Source organism: Penaeus chinensis, chromosome 6, assembly GCF_019202785.1.
Source record: "Penaeus chinensis breed Huanghai No. 1 chromosome 6, ASM1920278v2, whole genome shotgun sequence".
In the NCBI taxonomy this organism is placed as follows: domain Eukaryota; kingdom Metazoa; phylum Arthropoda; class Malacostraca; order Decapoda; family Penaeidae; genus Penaeus; species Penaeus chinensis.
Window position 1 is genome coordinate 19,176,300 of NC_061824.1, and position 15,000 is coordinate 19,191,299.

Genomic DNA, 15,000 nt, shown 5'->3' on the forward strand with positions numbered 1-15,000 from the left:
AAAGTTAGCCAAGAAAGCGATTTCTACTTGGTCGCAAAGTTCTCTGGACTATGCAATATGTCTTTCATCTCTAGGACCATCATGTGTGGGTAATAGCCAATATGAAAATAAAAAAAGAAAGAGAAAAGGATTGACCATCAAAATCAAAACAACGCTGCAGAAAAAGAATGCTGGCGAAATATATCAACCCCCACTATATATACAGAATACTTCTACACTATCATTTTCCCCTCCCATTCTCTTAACAGGATGACAAATCCCTGGAAATGCCTCATCTTTCCCATATACTCTATATAAAAGCTTCACAAATCCATGGAGGTGTTAGGAAGACCTGAAGCTCTCGTGCTGATGCTAAGGAACTTCAAATCGTCAACTCCTCTATGTCAAAATTACATTAAAGATCTGTTTGTGTTCCCAATCCTTAGTTATGTAGTTGTTGAGGACTCTTGGCCAATATCCACTAACGTTGCAGTTGCAGGGCTGGCACTTACTCCCGCCTCACTGCTGGTGGCTGGGCTGGGCGCTGCTGCGGGTGGGGCCACTGGGGGCTCCGAGGACTCCTCTGGGAGAGAGATAGTGACTGTTTTTGCTGGCTTTGCAGGAAGGGGAGTAGAGTGTGTGGGAGGGTGAAGAGGAGGCTGTGGAGATTGAGTCCGTGACCCAGGAGAGTCATCCAGGGTTGGCCAGGCACCTCCACTCTCACTTGCAGTCTGCGGGTGGTTTAGACGCTCACTGAGCAGCCGGAGAGCTTTTTGTCTGTAGAAAAAAAGGGTAGAAATAAGAGAGCAATTTACTTACAGGCTATAGAACTGAGAGAAGAGAAAATTCAACTTGGATATGACAAGGTTTAATATTGCTTGAAATACAGGACTGTAAAAATAAAATCTGAAAATCAATCAAGTCAAATATTCTCATAATAAAATGTAGTGTACTTAAAAAATAAATCTGTTGTCAGACTGTTGTTGATGAGTTTTCCTACACATTCAGGAATTATTGTTAACATGGCTGGTATTCCTGACTGGTCTAATGCTGTTTCTTAAAGTTTCATCTATAAAGTCATATATCAAAGTAAATGCTGGTAATTAGAACATTTGCATTTTTATAGCCTCTACCATGATAATTCACTCTAAAAATAAGATGAATTAATATTGAAGAAATCTTACTTATATCATGAAAATAATATCACATATTTAACAAATTTGACCACATTGTGGCACACCCATTTATTGTCATTACACCAATTGTGAATGTGTGCAGTGCCATTCATATTTTTCAAATTGAAAACTGTAGTAAAAATGTTGGGAGTCCGCTCAATTAACATTTGACAATCAATCAGAAGGGGCCTCCAAGTTTTCTTTATCATTTTCAATATAGAAGAATCTTCAGCATGGGACAAATTGCATTTTAGTCCTCCACATCCTCCATTTAAAAACAGTCCTTACACATGTGAAAAGAATTGAAAATAAGTAAAATGTAAAAAATGGATAAATTAATACTGAACTACAAAACAAGAAAAGCCTGTTTTCTTTATCATTCCTAATGCAGAAGAATCTTCAAAATATGTTAAATTACATTATAGTTGTCTGTGTCTCAAAAGGACAATATAAAGACTGTCCTTACACACATAGGATACTTCCACAGGTGTCTTGAAACTTCAGCTAAGTCACTGGCAAAAAGTGCTTGTCAAACACATGTCCATGAGGAGTCAAAGACAAATGAAAATAACTACAAATCAGTAATGATAAGGGAAACAAATGGTGTAGTGCCTTCACAGGTGATGCAATGACAACAAATGTAGGGGTGCCACATCAATGTCAAATATATTAAATTTGTCTTAATAACATCATAGTACAAGTAAGATTTATTGCAATACCTAGATTTTCCCATCATCATAATTAATTATCATAGGTTTTATTCATGATGTAAATGTTTGTTCTAATTAGTGGAATTAACTTAGAGATGTGTGAATCATACACAAAACGACAAGGACCTTTTGTGAATACTGCCCCAGTAACACCACATTTGATGTCACTTTACTTGTTACATCTTCAAAGAAAATAACACAATACTGTATAGATTTCAACATCAAAGTATGTGTAACAACCATATCAATATCTTTAGCCCATACTTCATTCCAAGATCATTTATATTTCAATCTAAAACACAAACCTTTTTTCTAGGAAAACTATCTGTTTATTCATCTATATGCAACTCCAACCGGGAACAATTTTATTAGTGAATATTATCCCTGTAAAAAATACAGGATAAGAAACAGACAAAGGCATACAGTACCTTCGTCTCTCGGCATCATGAGGCTCCATTCCTGGGAGAGAGATGGCAATGGAGGAAGGCGCACCCACATCATATTTCCGCACAGGTCTTCGGCAGATTTTGAGCCGCACTAAGCAGGAATACACAGAGTTTCCAACAACTTGAATTGGTGGCTGAAGGACAGTTGGAAAGAAGCTGAAAATTGGGGAACAACATAAACATCAAATATTCTTCCAAATATGCTAAATGCAGCATTGAAAGCACATACCCAAAACCAATATAAAAAAAAAATTCTGAACAGCAGATCTTTAAATTGATTTTAACCCCTTGCCGACGGATACGACGGGTAGACACGTGCTTTGCCCACTGTTAGTACTTGTTTGATTGTTTATAAACATAGATGGCTATACTTGTACTAAGTCACCAATGAGCCAGTTAGGAGTACTGCCCGTCTCGCCCGTTCACCCTTTTCTTTGATTTACGAAATATTTTACATTATCTTATTTTGCTGTTACTAATATTAAAAAACATTATAATAATTATAATGTTTATAATAAAAATAACACCATCGATATCCATAGCACTAGTAAAAAACACGTTTTTCCCGCCAATTCAAATCACGTATGGTCACAAGGTCTACTAATTGACTCCTTTGTGGCTAAGCACTAGCAGAGCCATCTATGGGCAGACATTTCACAAAAAATATAGAAAATGGGCACAGCATTTTCCCCATTTTTTTTTCATTTTCCCCGACGGCATTGGGTTAAAAGCCAGTACACATTATTATTATGGTTATGGTATTATCTGCTATGAATAGACCATTAAAATTAAAGTATATTTCTAAAACCTTACTACAACAATTAATTCACATTACACCCAATGTCAGCAGGATTATGTACTGTCCCCTTTAGATTTTAGTGAGTTGTGTTACATACAGATGGCTCCACGTGTGCTCAGCTGCAAGGAGTCTATCAGTTGGCCCTAGTGACCGATCCTGATTTCCCCATTCCTTGAACTGGTGGGAAAATGCATTTTTCTTTCCAATACTACTAATGTTGACATTGTTATCATTCTTATTGACATTATGATTATCAAATTATTATTAAAATATTAATAACATCAAAGACAATAAAATAATAGAAGTGAAGCTTTAAAAAAATAAAGGAAAAGGGTAAACAGATGAGATAGGTAATACAAACAGCTGACTCCTTGGTGACTAAGCACTTGTAGAGCCATCTATGTGTAAAGTGATTAAATTTTATTACAGTTGGCCTGACAGTGTAGTCTTGCCAGATATTTTCTGCAATCTTGAGTAATTCATACACCAGACTATAGTGTTCAATATGCAATGTAATAAAAAAATATCCCCATAATGTCTAATACATTCACATACTATACAAGACAATGTGACAAAATATCACCTAATCAATAATAATTCCTAAATAACAACCTTAGTAAAAAGTTATGATGATTATATGAAAGTATTTCAAAACAAAGTTATTCTTCTGTCACTACTAGGATAGCTCAGCCTATTCGATAATCCATGTAGTAAAATATCTCCTTCATATCATGAGACTTACAGAAGAATATTCAATGGGGGGAGGGGGGAATATCCCATACTGACCTATCTTATTATACATTGAAATATTTATTAGACTATCTATGAAAAGAGTTGCTCGTAATTTTAGTTATACAAATATAAATTCCCCATGCATTTTTACATAAATATTACCATTCTATTTGGGAAGGAAATTCATAATTATCAAAAATTTCTAGGGAGGCTCTACATTAGGATACCAGACTTACTGGATAAATCCTCTGCACTAACAAACCCATAAGAAAAAAATAAAGTAAAAAGCAAAGGCAAATGACAATCATTCCTACTCTAGTGGACTCCATAATATATAATACACATCAAACAGACGCATCATATATCAGGTGTTTCCTATTCTGAAAAAAAAAGTTGATCTACCATCACTTACAGTTTGTCAAGGATGATTTTGTAAGGCAAAACACAACCTACAAGCACTTTGACTTTGACTTGACTCCAAGACCTTAAATATCAGCAAACGGAGAAAACTTTCAACTGCGAATCCCAGTTGATCCATTCTGGTAAGTTTGAGGTAGTTCTAACATAACTAGATATACGTTTAAAAAATTCTCTTGAATAAGCAGGACTAGGAAATGTTATTAGCTAACAGTAGAAGGGGCAACAGTTTCAGTATTCTACATACATTAATCTCAACAATAAAAAGATTTACAGATACATTAAACGTATATGCATAACCAACTGCCATAACTATAACTAAATTGAATGAAAAGATTGGACATGTTTCATAAATAGCAAAGTTGTATTAAGAAAGACCTCATCAGTATCTGCTTCTCAATACTAGTGCTTGATCTCTATGGAAAGCAACAGAAATTAAATGAATGATAAATTAACAGGATACCACTACAAATAAAGAAAATATGTCATATATAGAAAAATAAACCAATAAAACCTACAACATAAATCATTAGGCTACCTAGGTATATGTGATATGAACTAAAAGACACAAAAAATATTCAATTATATATCAGTCACACCTTGTTGAACTATATATATATATATATATATATATATATATATATATAAATGAAGAAAAAACCTTTTATTGCTAATTCACTTTTCTATAAAGCAAAGAAAAAAATAGAAGTATGCTTACAAGCTTACATCTTAAAAAGTGAGTCATGGTTATTCTCTTTTCATTATATATTTATTATCTTTTTATTATTATTTTCCTTTTTTAATGAAATTATTCATTAACCCATATGTCACATCACTGTCCCCTCACATCATGGCAAAAAATCCCCTACACTAGGTGACATCTCATCACATGGCAAGTTCTTGTTCTGCCTGCTTGGCAAGCAGAATGACATGTAGACATATTCAACACAATTAATTTTTGAGGATGAGCAAATCAGGCTGAATAATGACTGACAAGCATAAAAGCCAAGCACAATCACTATGCTTATTATGCTGGCCAAACAGTTGCTCACTTGTTAGCTCTAACTGTGGTCATTGAGGAGATGCAGCTCCTCAAATGTAGGTTTTATTTTTTATTTATCATTTTTGTTTTGTTTTAACTCCTACAAAACTGTGCATACTACAGAAGAGCATATAGAGCCCCCCCCCCTCCCCCACTTCTCATTTCTCACTCTAGAGGCTGATAACATGAAGTCAAGCTCATAGCTTAGTATGATATGGGGATATCTTATCATGTGTGAGTTAAAAAACATTTATTGTGTTTGGAAATATAAGATTAAATAAAAAAATATTACATCATGTTCAAATTAGTTATATTCACATGCAATGGTGTACCTAGTCTGCTATGAGTTCCTGAATTTTTCTGGTGATGAGGAGTGATGCGATTAATGAAATGGGTAGGCCTACACAAAACCTAGAATTACACAAGGGATAATCACCATGGCACATTCTAGCAAAAGCTCTATGGGTTAATTCACACAAACCATAGGACTGTGGTGACAAAATCCTTACAAGATATTGAGGGTGCTACTGCAAGAGATCACCCTGGCACAGAGCTGTACATGTAGACTACTAGATACATACCTGTCCTTACTTGACTAACTAAAAAATTCTCCCACACCAGATATGGTTTTGCTCACTCAGGCTTACAAATTTAAATGTTATGTTAAATTACATAAATTTGTCACCTGCAACACTCATGATGGGGAAAGGGGATAATCCCTAGTCTCCTTTAGTGATATAGTCTTTGTAACTTAATTTTCCTTCTGAGTAATTCAAAGTAAATTAATAATATTGGAAAGACCTAAAATTGACATTTGATAACAATTATTTATAGTGAAACTAAAATCATAAAAATCCACAGTACTATGCATGTTTATTCAGAGAAATAAAATAAAAATTCTTTCAGAACAAGATAGAGCTTGGTTTAATAATAGATTAACTTTCAATTAGTCCAATTCTGAACATATATAGATTAGGCCTAGCCCGTTCTTATCTAAACTTGAGCTTGAAAAAAATTGCTAGACACCTTTAAAAACACATTATATTGCCTAAAATTTCAAGTAATTCAACAATATGAATAAAGGAAATATGAGAACATGGCATTCAGGCATTTACAGTACACAGAAGTCTTTATGTTCAATCTATCTTTACCATTACTGATAAAGATGCGACATGCATTTCTGTTTTAGCTACTGTGCATTCATTTTCTTTTGGTAATCAATTACCATGCAAAACAATGCTTAAATCAAAAGGATGGAGGGATGGTTTCACATTAATAACCCAAAATGTTTAACAACAAATACAGAATCACTTTAAGCTCTATAAACGGAGCATGTTTCCTAGCCCCTTTGCCCAAAATATGAAGGAGGCATCTACGATCACTGTGCACACAGCAAATATACTATAACATATAGTCTATATTATAACAAAAACATTGCACAATTTTAGTAGTCTAATACATTATGCACTAAAAGAAATCCCTTAAGTCCACCACAAAAAGTAAACATCATATTCACTCTCATCACATAAAAAATGCTATATGATACATGTTTCCCCCCTCTGAAAGTCATGGGGTGTCATACACACACAAAAAAGTCTATGCAGCAGTATAACTGTGAAAATGTTAAAACTTTTGTTTTTACAGAAAAGTGAATACAATCAAGTTGGTCTAATTCTAAAATGTGTACGTTATACAGTAACAAATAAGTAATACCCCAAAAGATATTGAAACAAAAATGTACTAGTATGTACTGAATGACAATGTATATGAAAACAAAAAAGTTATTGACTATTCTAGAAAGAACATTTTAAGTTTGTTTTCAAGTGTTGCCGGCACCAGACTACAAACCATGAATTTAGTGGTTTTCTGTAGCTTTTAATCTTAATAATAGAGAAAAAAGTCCATAAATATTATTTTAGAAAAATGAAGTAAAATTCAAGACTTAATTTAAAGCAGAACTCTGTAAGTAGCTATAGAACCAAAACTGAGCAAACTATCTTTCTTTACAGCACATTCTCTGAAATACTGATGTGAATTGGAAAATAGCTAGATTAAAGCTAGCTAACCACAAGTCCCTGGACATTAAAGGAAATTCATATAGTATATAAAAAAAAAAAAAAAAAATGAAATAAATATACATTCCTGATAGTCATTAAATATATATACATATATTATGACTACAACTAATAATGACATTTGGTGCTTAAATCACTACCTAAAATACCTAAATCAGGTAAATCAAAATGGGATTTTCCCGATTAATGTTTAGAATACACCTGCGTGTCTGTCACTGGCCTCCCACCAATTGGCCCAACCTATATTCCTGTTGCCATTGGTTAAGGATAGGAAACCTCCACAATAAATAAGGATATTTTGGCAATGCAGACCACAGATTTTGTCAGATTCTGCTGGTACACATGTGGCAGTGATAAGTTGACACTATACCTCTATCAGGTCAGACATAAAACTAGAGTTTCCATCACAAATCACAGCAAATTCAAGTGGATTGGATAGAAGAGAGCCAATATAGGCCTATATCAGTCCCGTTTTAAGCACAGTATGTCCCACTCGTATAACCTTTTTCCCATTATCATACTGTCTGTTTCCTATTCATATCTGAGTGGAGCTTTTATTGTTATCTGTGGTGGAGAGCCTACTTACATTCTTACATTCATCCTAACAATGGAACTGCAGAGTTAAATGATCACTGACATCTCTATCACATCCATGTTGACATGATAAAGTTTAAAGTGGTTCCTCATTTGAGGATGAATCACCAATGACTATCATTTCTATCAGACTAAATGGTGGAGGTTTGTTAATTTTTGCCAAAGCTCAAATAGGAACACAGGCTACATGTAGGCCAGTCATCGAATGGCAGACACAAAGGTGTATTTGTGAATTTTACTTGATTTAAAGCTCTTTATTCTGAAAAAAGGTTATCACTTACTTTTTAATTGTTTCACAAATCATTTAATCATGTCATAAGAAATTAGCCTATTTCCTGACATGTAATATGTATAACTGAACCAAGTTACATGTTTACAATCTTAATTCCAGTCCATCAGTGGTGCAACATCAAGTCAACATCACCATCTCTCTATGTCTTTCAGAAATTTGCCAAGGGCCAAATCTTCACCAGGATTATGCATATTCTGGCGAGGTAATATTTAAACTGATTTTATATTTGACAATAAATCATCTGGGGTGTCTATTTGGTCTATCTTATAAAAACAGAAACAGAGGCAGTCTGTTGCCCTCTGCTAGAGAACTGATAAGTAAGGGCTAGGCCTATGCACTGGTCAGTAGCATTACCAACTGTCAGCGTCATCTAACATAATATTTTCTAATCTTATTGAGACATATTTCTATAACTATAAAACCACCTAAAATCTATTTAACCATTTTACACAAATAAACAATTGAAGCTTTTTCTTGCCAGATGTGGTTCATTGTGTTAGCCTGTTTGACAAGAGCAAGTTTAGAAAATGATTTGCAAAAACTGACCATACAAATATGAGAAGCTAAGCTTTAAAAGCAAATATAGGTGTGTTGGTAATTTTTCCCAGATTAACATAAAATCAATATATATAGGTCTATATGTAGAACTTTATATATCAAGCTAGATATTTAGAAGACACCTACAGTATGTACCTTTAAAAATGAGATTATTTTCCTATAACCTCTTTGATTACATCCAATTACTTCAATAAGTCTCACAATCTGAAGTCTAATGGAATAGCAATTGAGTATAAAGCAATTGCCACAACCTCTGCACCTGTGATGCTTCAGCAAAACCCAAGAAACCTCCACTATGCACAAGCCTATTCTGGCAACACACTGCTTGAACTGGTTCCTTATTTGATAATAAATAGCTAGGAGTTCTTCAAGCTTTGTCCTGTCAGAATAGGCCTATGTATGGTAGATGTGTGTTCCTAACTGCCAAAGTGTGAGGTGCAGATGCAGCAGCAATCAGCACGGCTCTACTTACATACCTATTAGTTTTAGCCCTAATGCTGACAGACATGAGAACAGTGGCGACCAGACAAAGATTTACAAAAAAACACGTTTTCCCTGAAAAGATGTTGTAAATGCTTTTTGATTCCATAACTTCCCTTGAATTCAAACTGTTGCAAATGACCTTATTCAAGCTGATGTGTAACAGTTAATATAAAATTAATAATGCTTTCCGTTTCATTTTTCCTTACCCTAATGCCAACTTTGGCAAAGATAACACAATCAGTAACCTACAATGAAGTATCTCCAATACATATTTGAAAAAGAAAGTTAAGGAAACTCATCACATGATTACCAAGAGAAGGAGAAGGTGTCGGCCATATCTCCACGCGTCCCGTTGGAGTGTACTTGGTAGAAGCGCAGGTAGACCCACGACACAGCGATGCCACAGCCCACCATGGTGGCATACAGGCCCTCGAGGAGGTCACAGAGGTAGAGGAGGAGTGCGGTGAGAAAGAGGCAGAGCGGGACGTGGCGATTGGTGACTTTGCCAAGGGGCGTGCGAGTGTGGAGGAGGACGTGGTCGGGCATGATCTGCTTGACGGCCACAGACAGCCCTGCGATGTACCCTGCCATGCCATTGATCTGCACACTGAAGAGCACGTCAGGGTCAAAGGTCACCATGTAAATGAGCAGGTAGAACAGGGCCGAAATGAACGCCACGCACACGTTCACCAGCAGGAAGAACAGCACCATCTCCAGGGTCCCCCACAGAGGCTCTATCAGCTTGCCACATAGTCCTAAGGTCACGAGGTCAACGCACACCTGCCACAGCCTGACCTCGAGGAAGCAGTGGGAGAAGGCCGTCCACAGCCAGAAAGTCGGCGGAAGGAGATACCCTGGAGTCACACTCAACACCTCCACGGCGCTCTCGGAGAACGACAACCCGTAGCCGATTATCAATAAGACACACACGACCTTCACGAACGACCCAGTATTCCCTATCACGGCCACCAGAGACTGTTTTATAAGGGGCAAGTGGCGAAAAAGGGCACGAGCAGAAGCCATCTTGGTCGACGCAACAGATTCTCGCGATCGCAACTAAAGAAATAACACCGATTTTATCACTGAATTATCATCTCTAATCACCTCAAAACTTTGCAAATATATTTTTTTACTCGATTCTTTGATCAAAATATTTTATTAACTTAAATCCATTTTTTTGTGCAGCGGATCCTCATGACATGATATTTTCAGAATCGCAATAAACAAACGAGCAACGGGAAGCGCAACAACAGTAAACAAACGGGAAAATGTCACAACAAATCATTAAAAGTTCTCAAAATACGCACTGACGATGGTACAAATGCCACAGAGACATGAACAAATATAACAAACAGCTAACTAACAAATAAAAAGATGATCAAAACTGCATTTAACAGACAGCAAAACCAGAAGGACGAATAGCAGATTGCCACATCGCACGAGGAAAGTCTTTGATAAATGGAACACTGTCAGGCGACGCTAAATAGTTGTAAAAATATAAAAACAAAAATAGAATAGAAAAACTAAACGAGTTATAAAGATAAAAAAGTTTTGAAAAATATCTATAAGATAAATAGTTATAAATATTTACAAAATAAATGAATATATAAAATATAAAACAATAAAATATATAAAAACTAAACTAGTTATAAAGATATAAAAAACTACAACAAAATGTAAATACAAAAACATGTTATTTGGTATGTTTCGTTCAATAACCGAGCAAATGGAAAATATCGACAAATTTCATACAAAAACAGATGGTAATATTAAATAAAGTGAGGATAGACCAATAACAATTAGGATGATAGTGATAATGATAACACGACTGCCACTGTTACTAATACTAATACTACCAAAGATAATACTAATGCTAATAATTAGAATGCTAATGATAACTATAAGAATTGTAATGATAATAAGTGATAATAATGACAATATAATAATTATAATAATGATGATAATAATGATGATAAAAATTATGATAATACTAATGGTGATAATAACAATGATAAAAATTATGATAATACTGATAACGATGGTGGTGGTAATAGCAATACAAAATCTTAGTAATAATAGTAATCATGATAATAGTAATAGTAATAATAATAATTGAAGTTACAATAACAATAACAATTGCAATAATGATAGCCATTATAGAAGCAATAACCATAATAATAATAAGATAATAATAATAGATAATAAATGATGATGATGATGATAATGATAATGATAATGGTAATGATAATGGTAATGATAATGGTAATGATAATGGTAATGATAATGGTAATGATAATGATAATGATAATGATAATGATAATGATAATGATAATGATAATGATAATAATAATAATAATAAGAGTAATAATAAAAATAATAAGACGATGAACAAGAATAAGAACAAGAACAAGAACAAGATGAACAATAATACTAATGATAATAGCAATAATAATAATAATAATGATAATAATGATAATAATAATGATAATAATAACAATAATGATAATAATGATGATGATGATAATGATAATAATTTTGAATAACAATAATAATAGTAATGACAATGATAATAACAATAATGATAATAACATTAATAATAATTATTATAATAATAATAAAAATAACAATAGTAATAACAATAATACTACTACTACTAATAACAATAATAATAATTATAATGAATAACAATAGTAATAATAATAAAAATAATAATAATAACAATAATAATAACAATAATAATAAAAAGAAGAAGAACAATAGTAATAATAACAATGATAATAATAATAATAGCAATAACTATAATAATGATGATGATAATATTTATAATTATTGTTGCCATAATTATTATTGATATCATTATTATTTTCATAATTAATACCATTATCATCATCATCATCATCATCATTATCATTATTATTAATATTATTATAATTGTTATTATTATTATTATTATTATTATTATTATCATTATCACTATTATTATTATAATAATAATTATTATGATTATTGTTATCATCAATATTATTTATATTATCAATATCATTACTTTTATTATCATTATCATTATCATTATTGTTATTATTATTACCTTTGCCATTATCATTATCAGACACACACACACACACACACACACACACACACACACACACACACACACACACACACACATATATATATATATATATATATATATATATATGCATATATATATATATATATATATATATATATATATCAGTATTAGTATTAGTAGTAGCAGCAGAAGTAGTAACATTATTAGCATTATTGGTATTTTCATCATTGTAATTACAATTATTAGACGACAATAATTAGAAACCAGAAACATGCGTTTAAGAGGACATCAAAACAACAGTTAGTGGACAATGACCATAATCAAACACTGAAGGTTGTACTAAGAAAATGACCACGATCACTGTTGCAGATGTGTGCTAAGGTGCAAAACTGAGGTCCTGTTTGTTTACATCACAGATTTCTTGTGAATATTCCCTTGCGTTGTGGAAAAATCGAGCTCCACGACCACGCCAATGCTAAGTAGGAATTGTAAATCTTATAAACTGATTGGACTACTGTATTTGAAGATTCGTTATTTGATAAGGAGGCTGCAGTAAAAGAGATAGATTCAGGGGGAAACAATAATGAGATAGAAAGGATACAGATGGAGGTTGTGAAATAAAGAATACACTTATGCCAATCTGTAATACATCCTCAAGCCTTGCCAGATATCAAAGACACGTATACATGGGTATACATACAAACATATATATGTCTAGCTACCTCTATTCATATCTATATCTATCTATCTATTTTTTCTATATGTATGTATGTATAGGTATATGTATGAGTAATACTGTATGTATATGTATATATATATATATATATATATATATATATATATATATATATATATGCATGTAGAAATTCGCGCGCGTGTATCTAGCATTAATCATTAGCCAGGAGAAGTATAAATTAATATCGAACACCTGCCTGAATATTTATGACAAGCCAAAAATACTTATTTTGGTTTTAATGAAAAATAAGAATTAGTCATAATATGGTAATTAAAATCGATATACAACCATATATCTCCATGAACTGTGTATATATATATATATATATATATATATATATATATATTTACACACACACACACACATACACAACTCTGTGTGTGTATGTGTGTGGGTGTGTGTGGGTGTGAGACAGAGAGAGAGAGAGCGAGAGAGAGAGAGAGAGAGAGAGAGAGAGAGAGAGAGAGAGAGAGAGAGAGAGAGAGAGAGAGAGAGAGAGAGAGAGAGAGAGAGAGAGAGAGAGAGAGAGGGTGAGAGGGGGGAGGGAGAGAGTGCATATTCGTGTGTACACACGCACACACATACACACACACACACACACACACACACACACACACACACACACATACACACACACACACACACACACACACACACACACACACACACACACACACACACACACACACACACACACACACATACACACACACATATATATATATATATATATATACATATATTTGCATGTGTGTATATATATACATACACACACACACACACACACACACACACACACACACAGATATACATATATATACATATATATATGTATATATATATATATATATATATATATATTTGCACGTGTGTATATATATACATATACACACAAAGACACACACACACACACACACACACACACACACACACACACACACACACACACACACACACACACATATATATATATATATATATATATATATATGCATATATATATATATATATATATATATATGCATATATATATATATATATATATATATATATATATACATATGTGTGTGTGTGTGTGTGTGTGTGTGTGTGTGTGTGTGTGTGTGTGTGTGTGTGTGTGTGTGTGTGTGTGTTATATACTCTTTGAGAGGTGGATGAAAAGGTGTCGTATATTAGTACCTCTGGGGTTGCTAATTCATCAGTGAAAATTTTGAGCTGACTCAATTTTGCGTAAGTCACCTGGAAAGTTGCTTGTTTTTCTGCGATGAATGGAGTTTGAATAATTTTAAAATAAGAAGTTAACACACGGAAGCCTTGTTTAGACACAGAAAGAAAGAAAGAAAGAAAAACAGAATGAACTGTGACAAACTGCAGCTCGCTAAGCCAGGGATCGTACGTTGATAAGATCATATAAAGTTAACATACAAGTCTGCGACATGAACGTCATTCCAAGAATGAAGAGTGTCAGATCTACAGGAATCTCCTAATATGAACAAGCCAAAGGGACGTGGAAACGTATATAGAAGAGATGAGTCCTTGAGTAAGACATCGTGAGAGGAACAGGCGGAGACCGTAGCGAGGAGGACGTTGGGAGGCCGATCTGATGACACTGAGATCAGGGGTCGCTCGCTGATGACATGAGATGATGAGCGCTTTTGCCGGTGAAGGATAAATAACTTGGTATACTGACGAGTCGATCTTGACTCATCTGAGGAACTGGGGATATGGGTATGGCATCCCTGAATGTGCGCAGATTCAGTCATTCAGGAGTGCAAGTCTACGTGGCAAAAACGCTTGATGAAGATAGTTCATGCAGAATAGCACATGTCAGCATGAGTTATTGGCATAGTGCGGTTGCTTGTATCAGCGATCACCCATAAGGATTAATA

General features: G+C 33.8%; 1 protein-coding gene across 1 annotated transcript in view; it reads right to left on the bottom strand.

The window, feature by feature from the left end:
• LOC125026604 (transmembrane protein 115-like) overlaps positions 1–10,700 on the bottom strand; it is a 10,991-nt gene extending 291 nt beyond the window's left edge. Inside the window, exons 1-3 of the mRNA XM_047615165.1 lie at positions 9,613–10,700; positions 2,293–2,466; positions 1–756 (exon numbers count right to left, since the gene is read on the bottom strand). The exon at positions 1–756 is cut by the window's left edge and continues 291 nt beyond it. Of these exons, the coding sequence (XP_047471121.1) occupies positions 426–756; positions 2,293–2,466; positions 9,613–10,325 (1,218 nt within the window). The 5' untranslated portion in view covers positions 10,326–10,700 and the 3' untranslated portion in view covers positions 1–425. The remainder of the gene's footprint in view (positions 757–2,292; positions 2,467–9,612) is intronic.
• Positions 10,701–15,000: the final 4,300 nt, after the last annotated feature.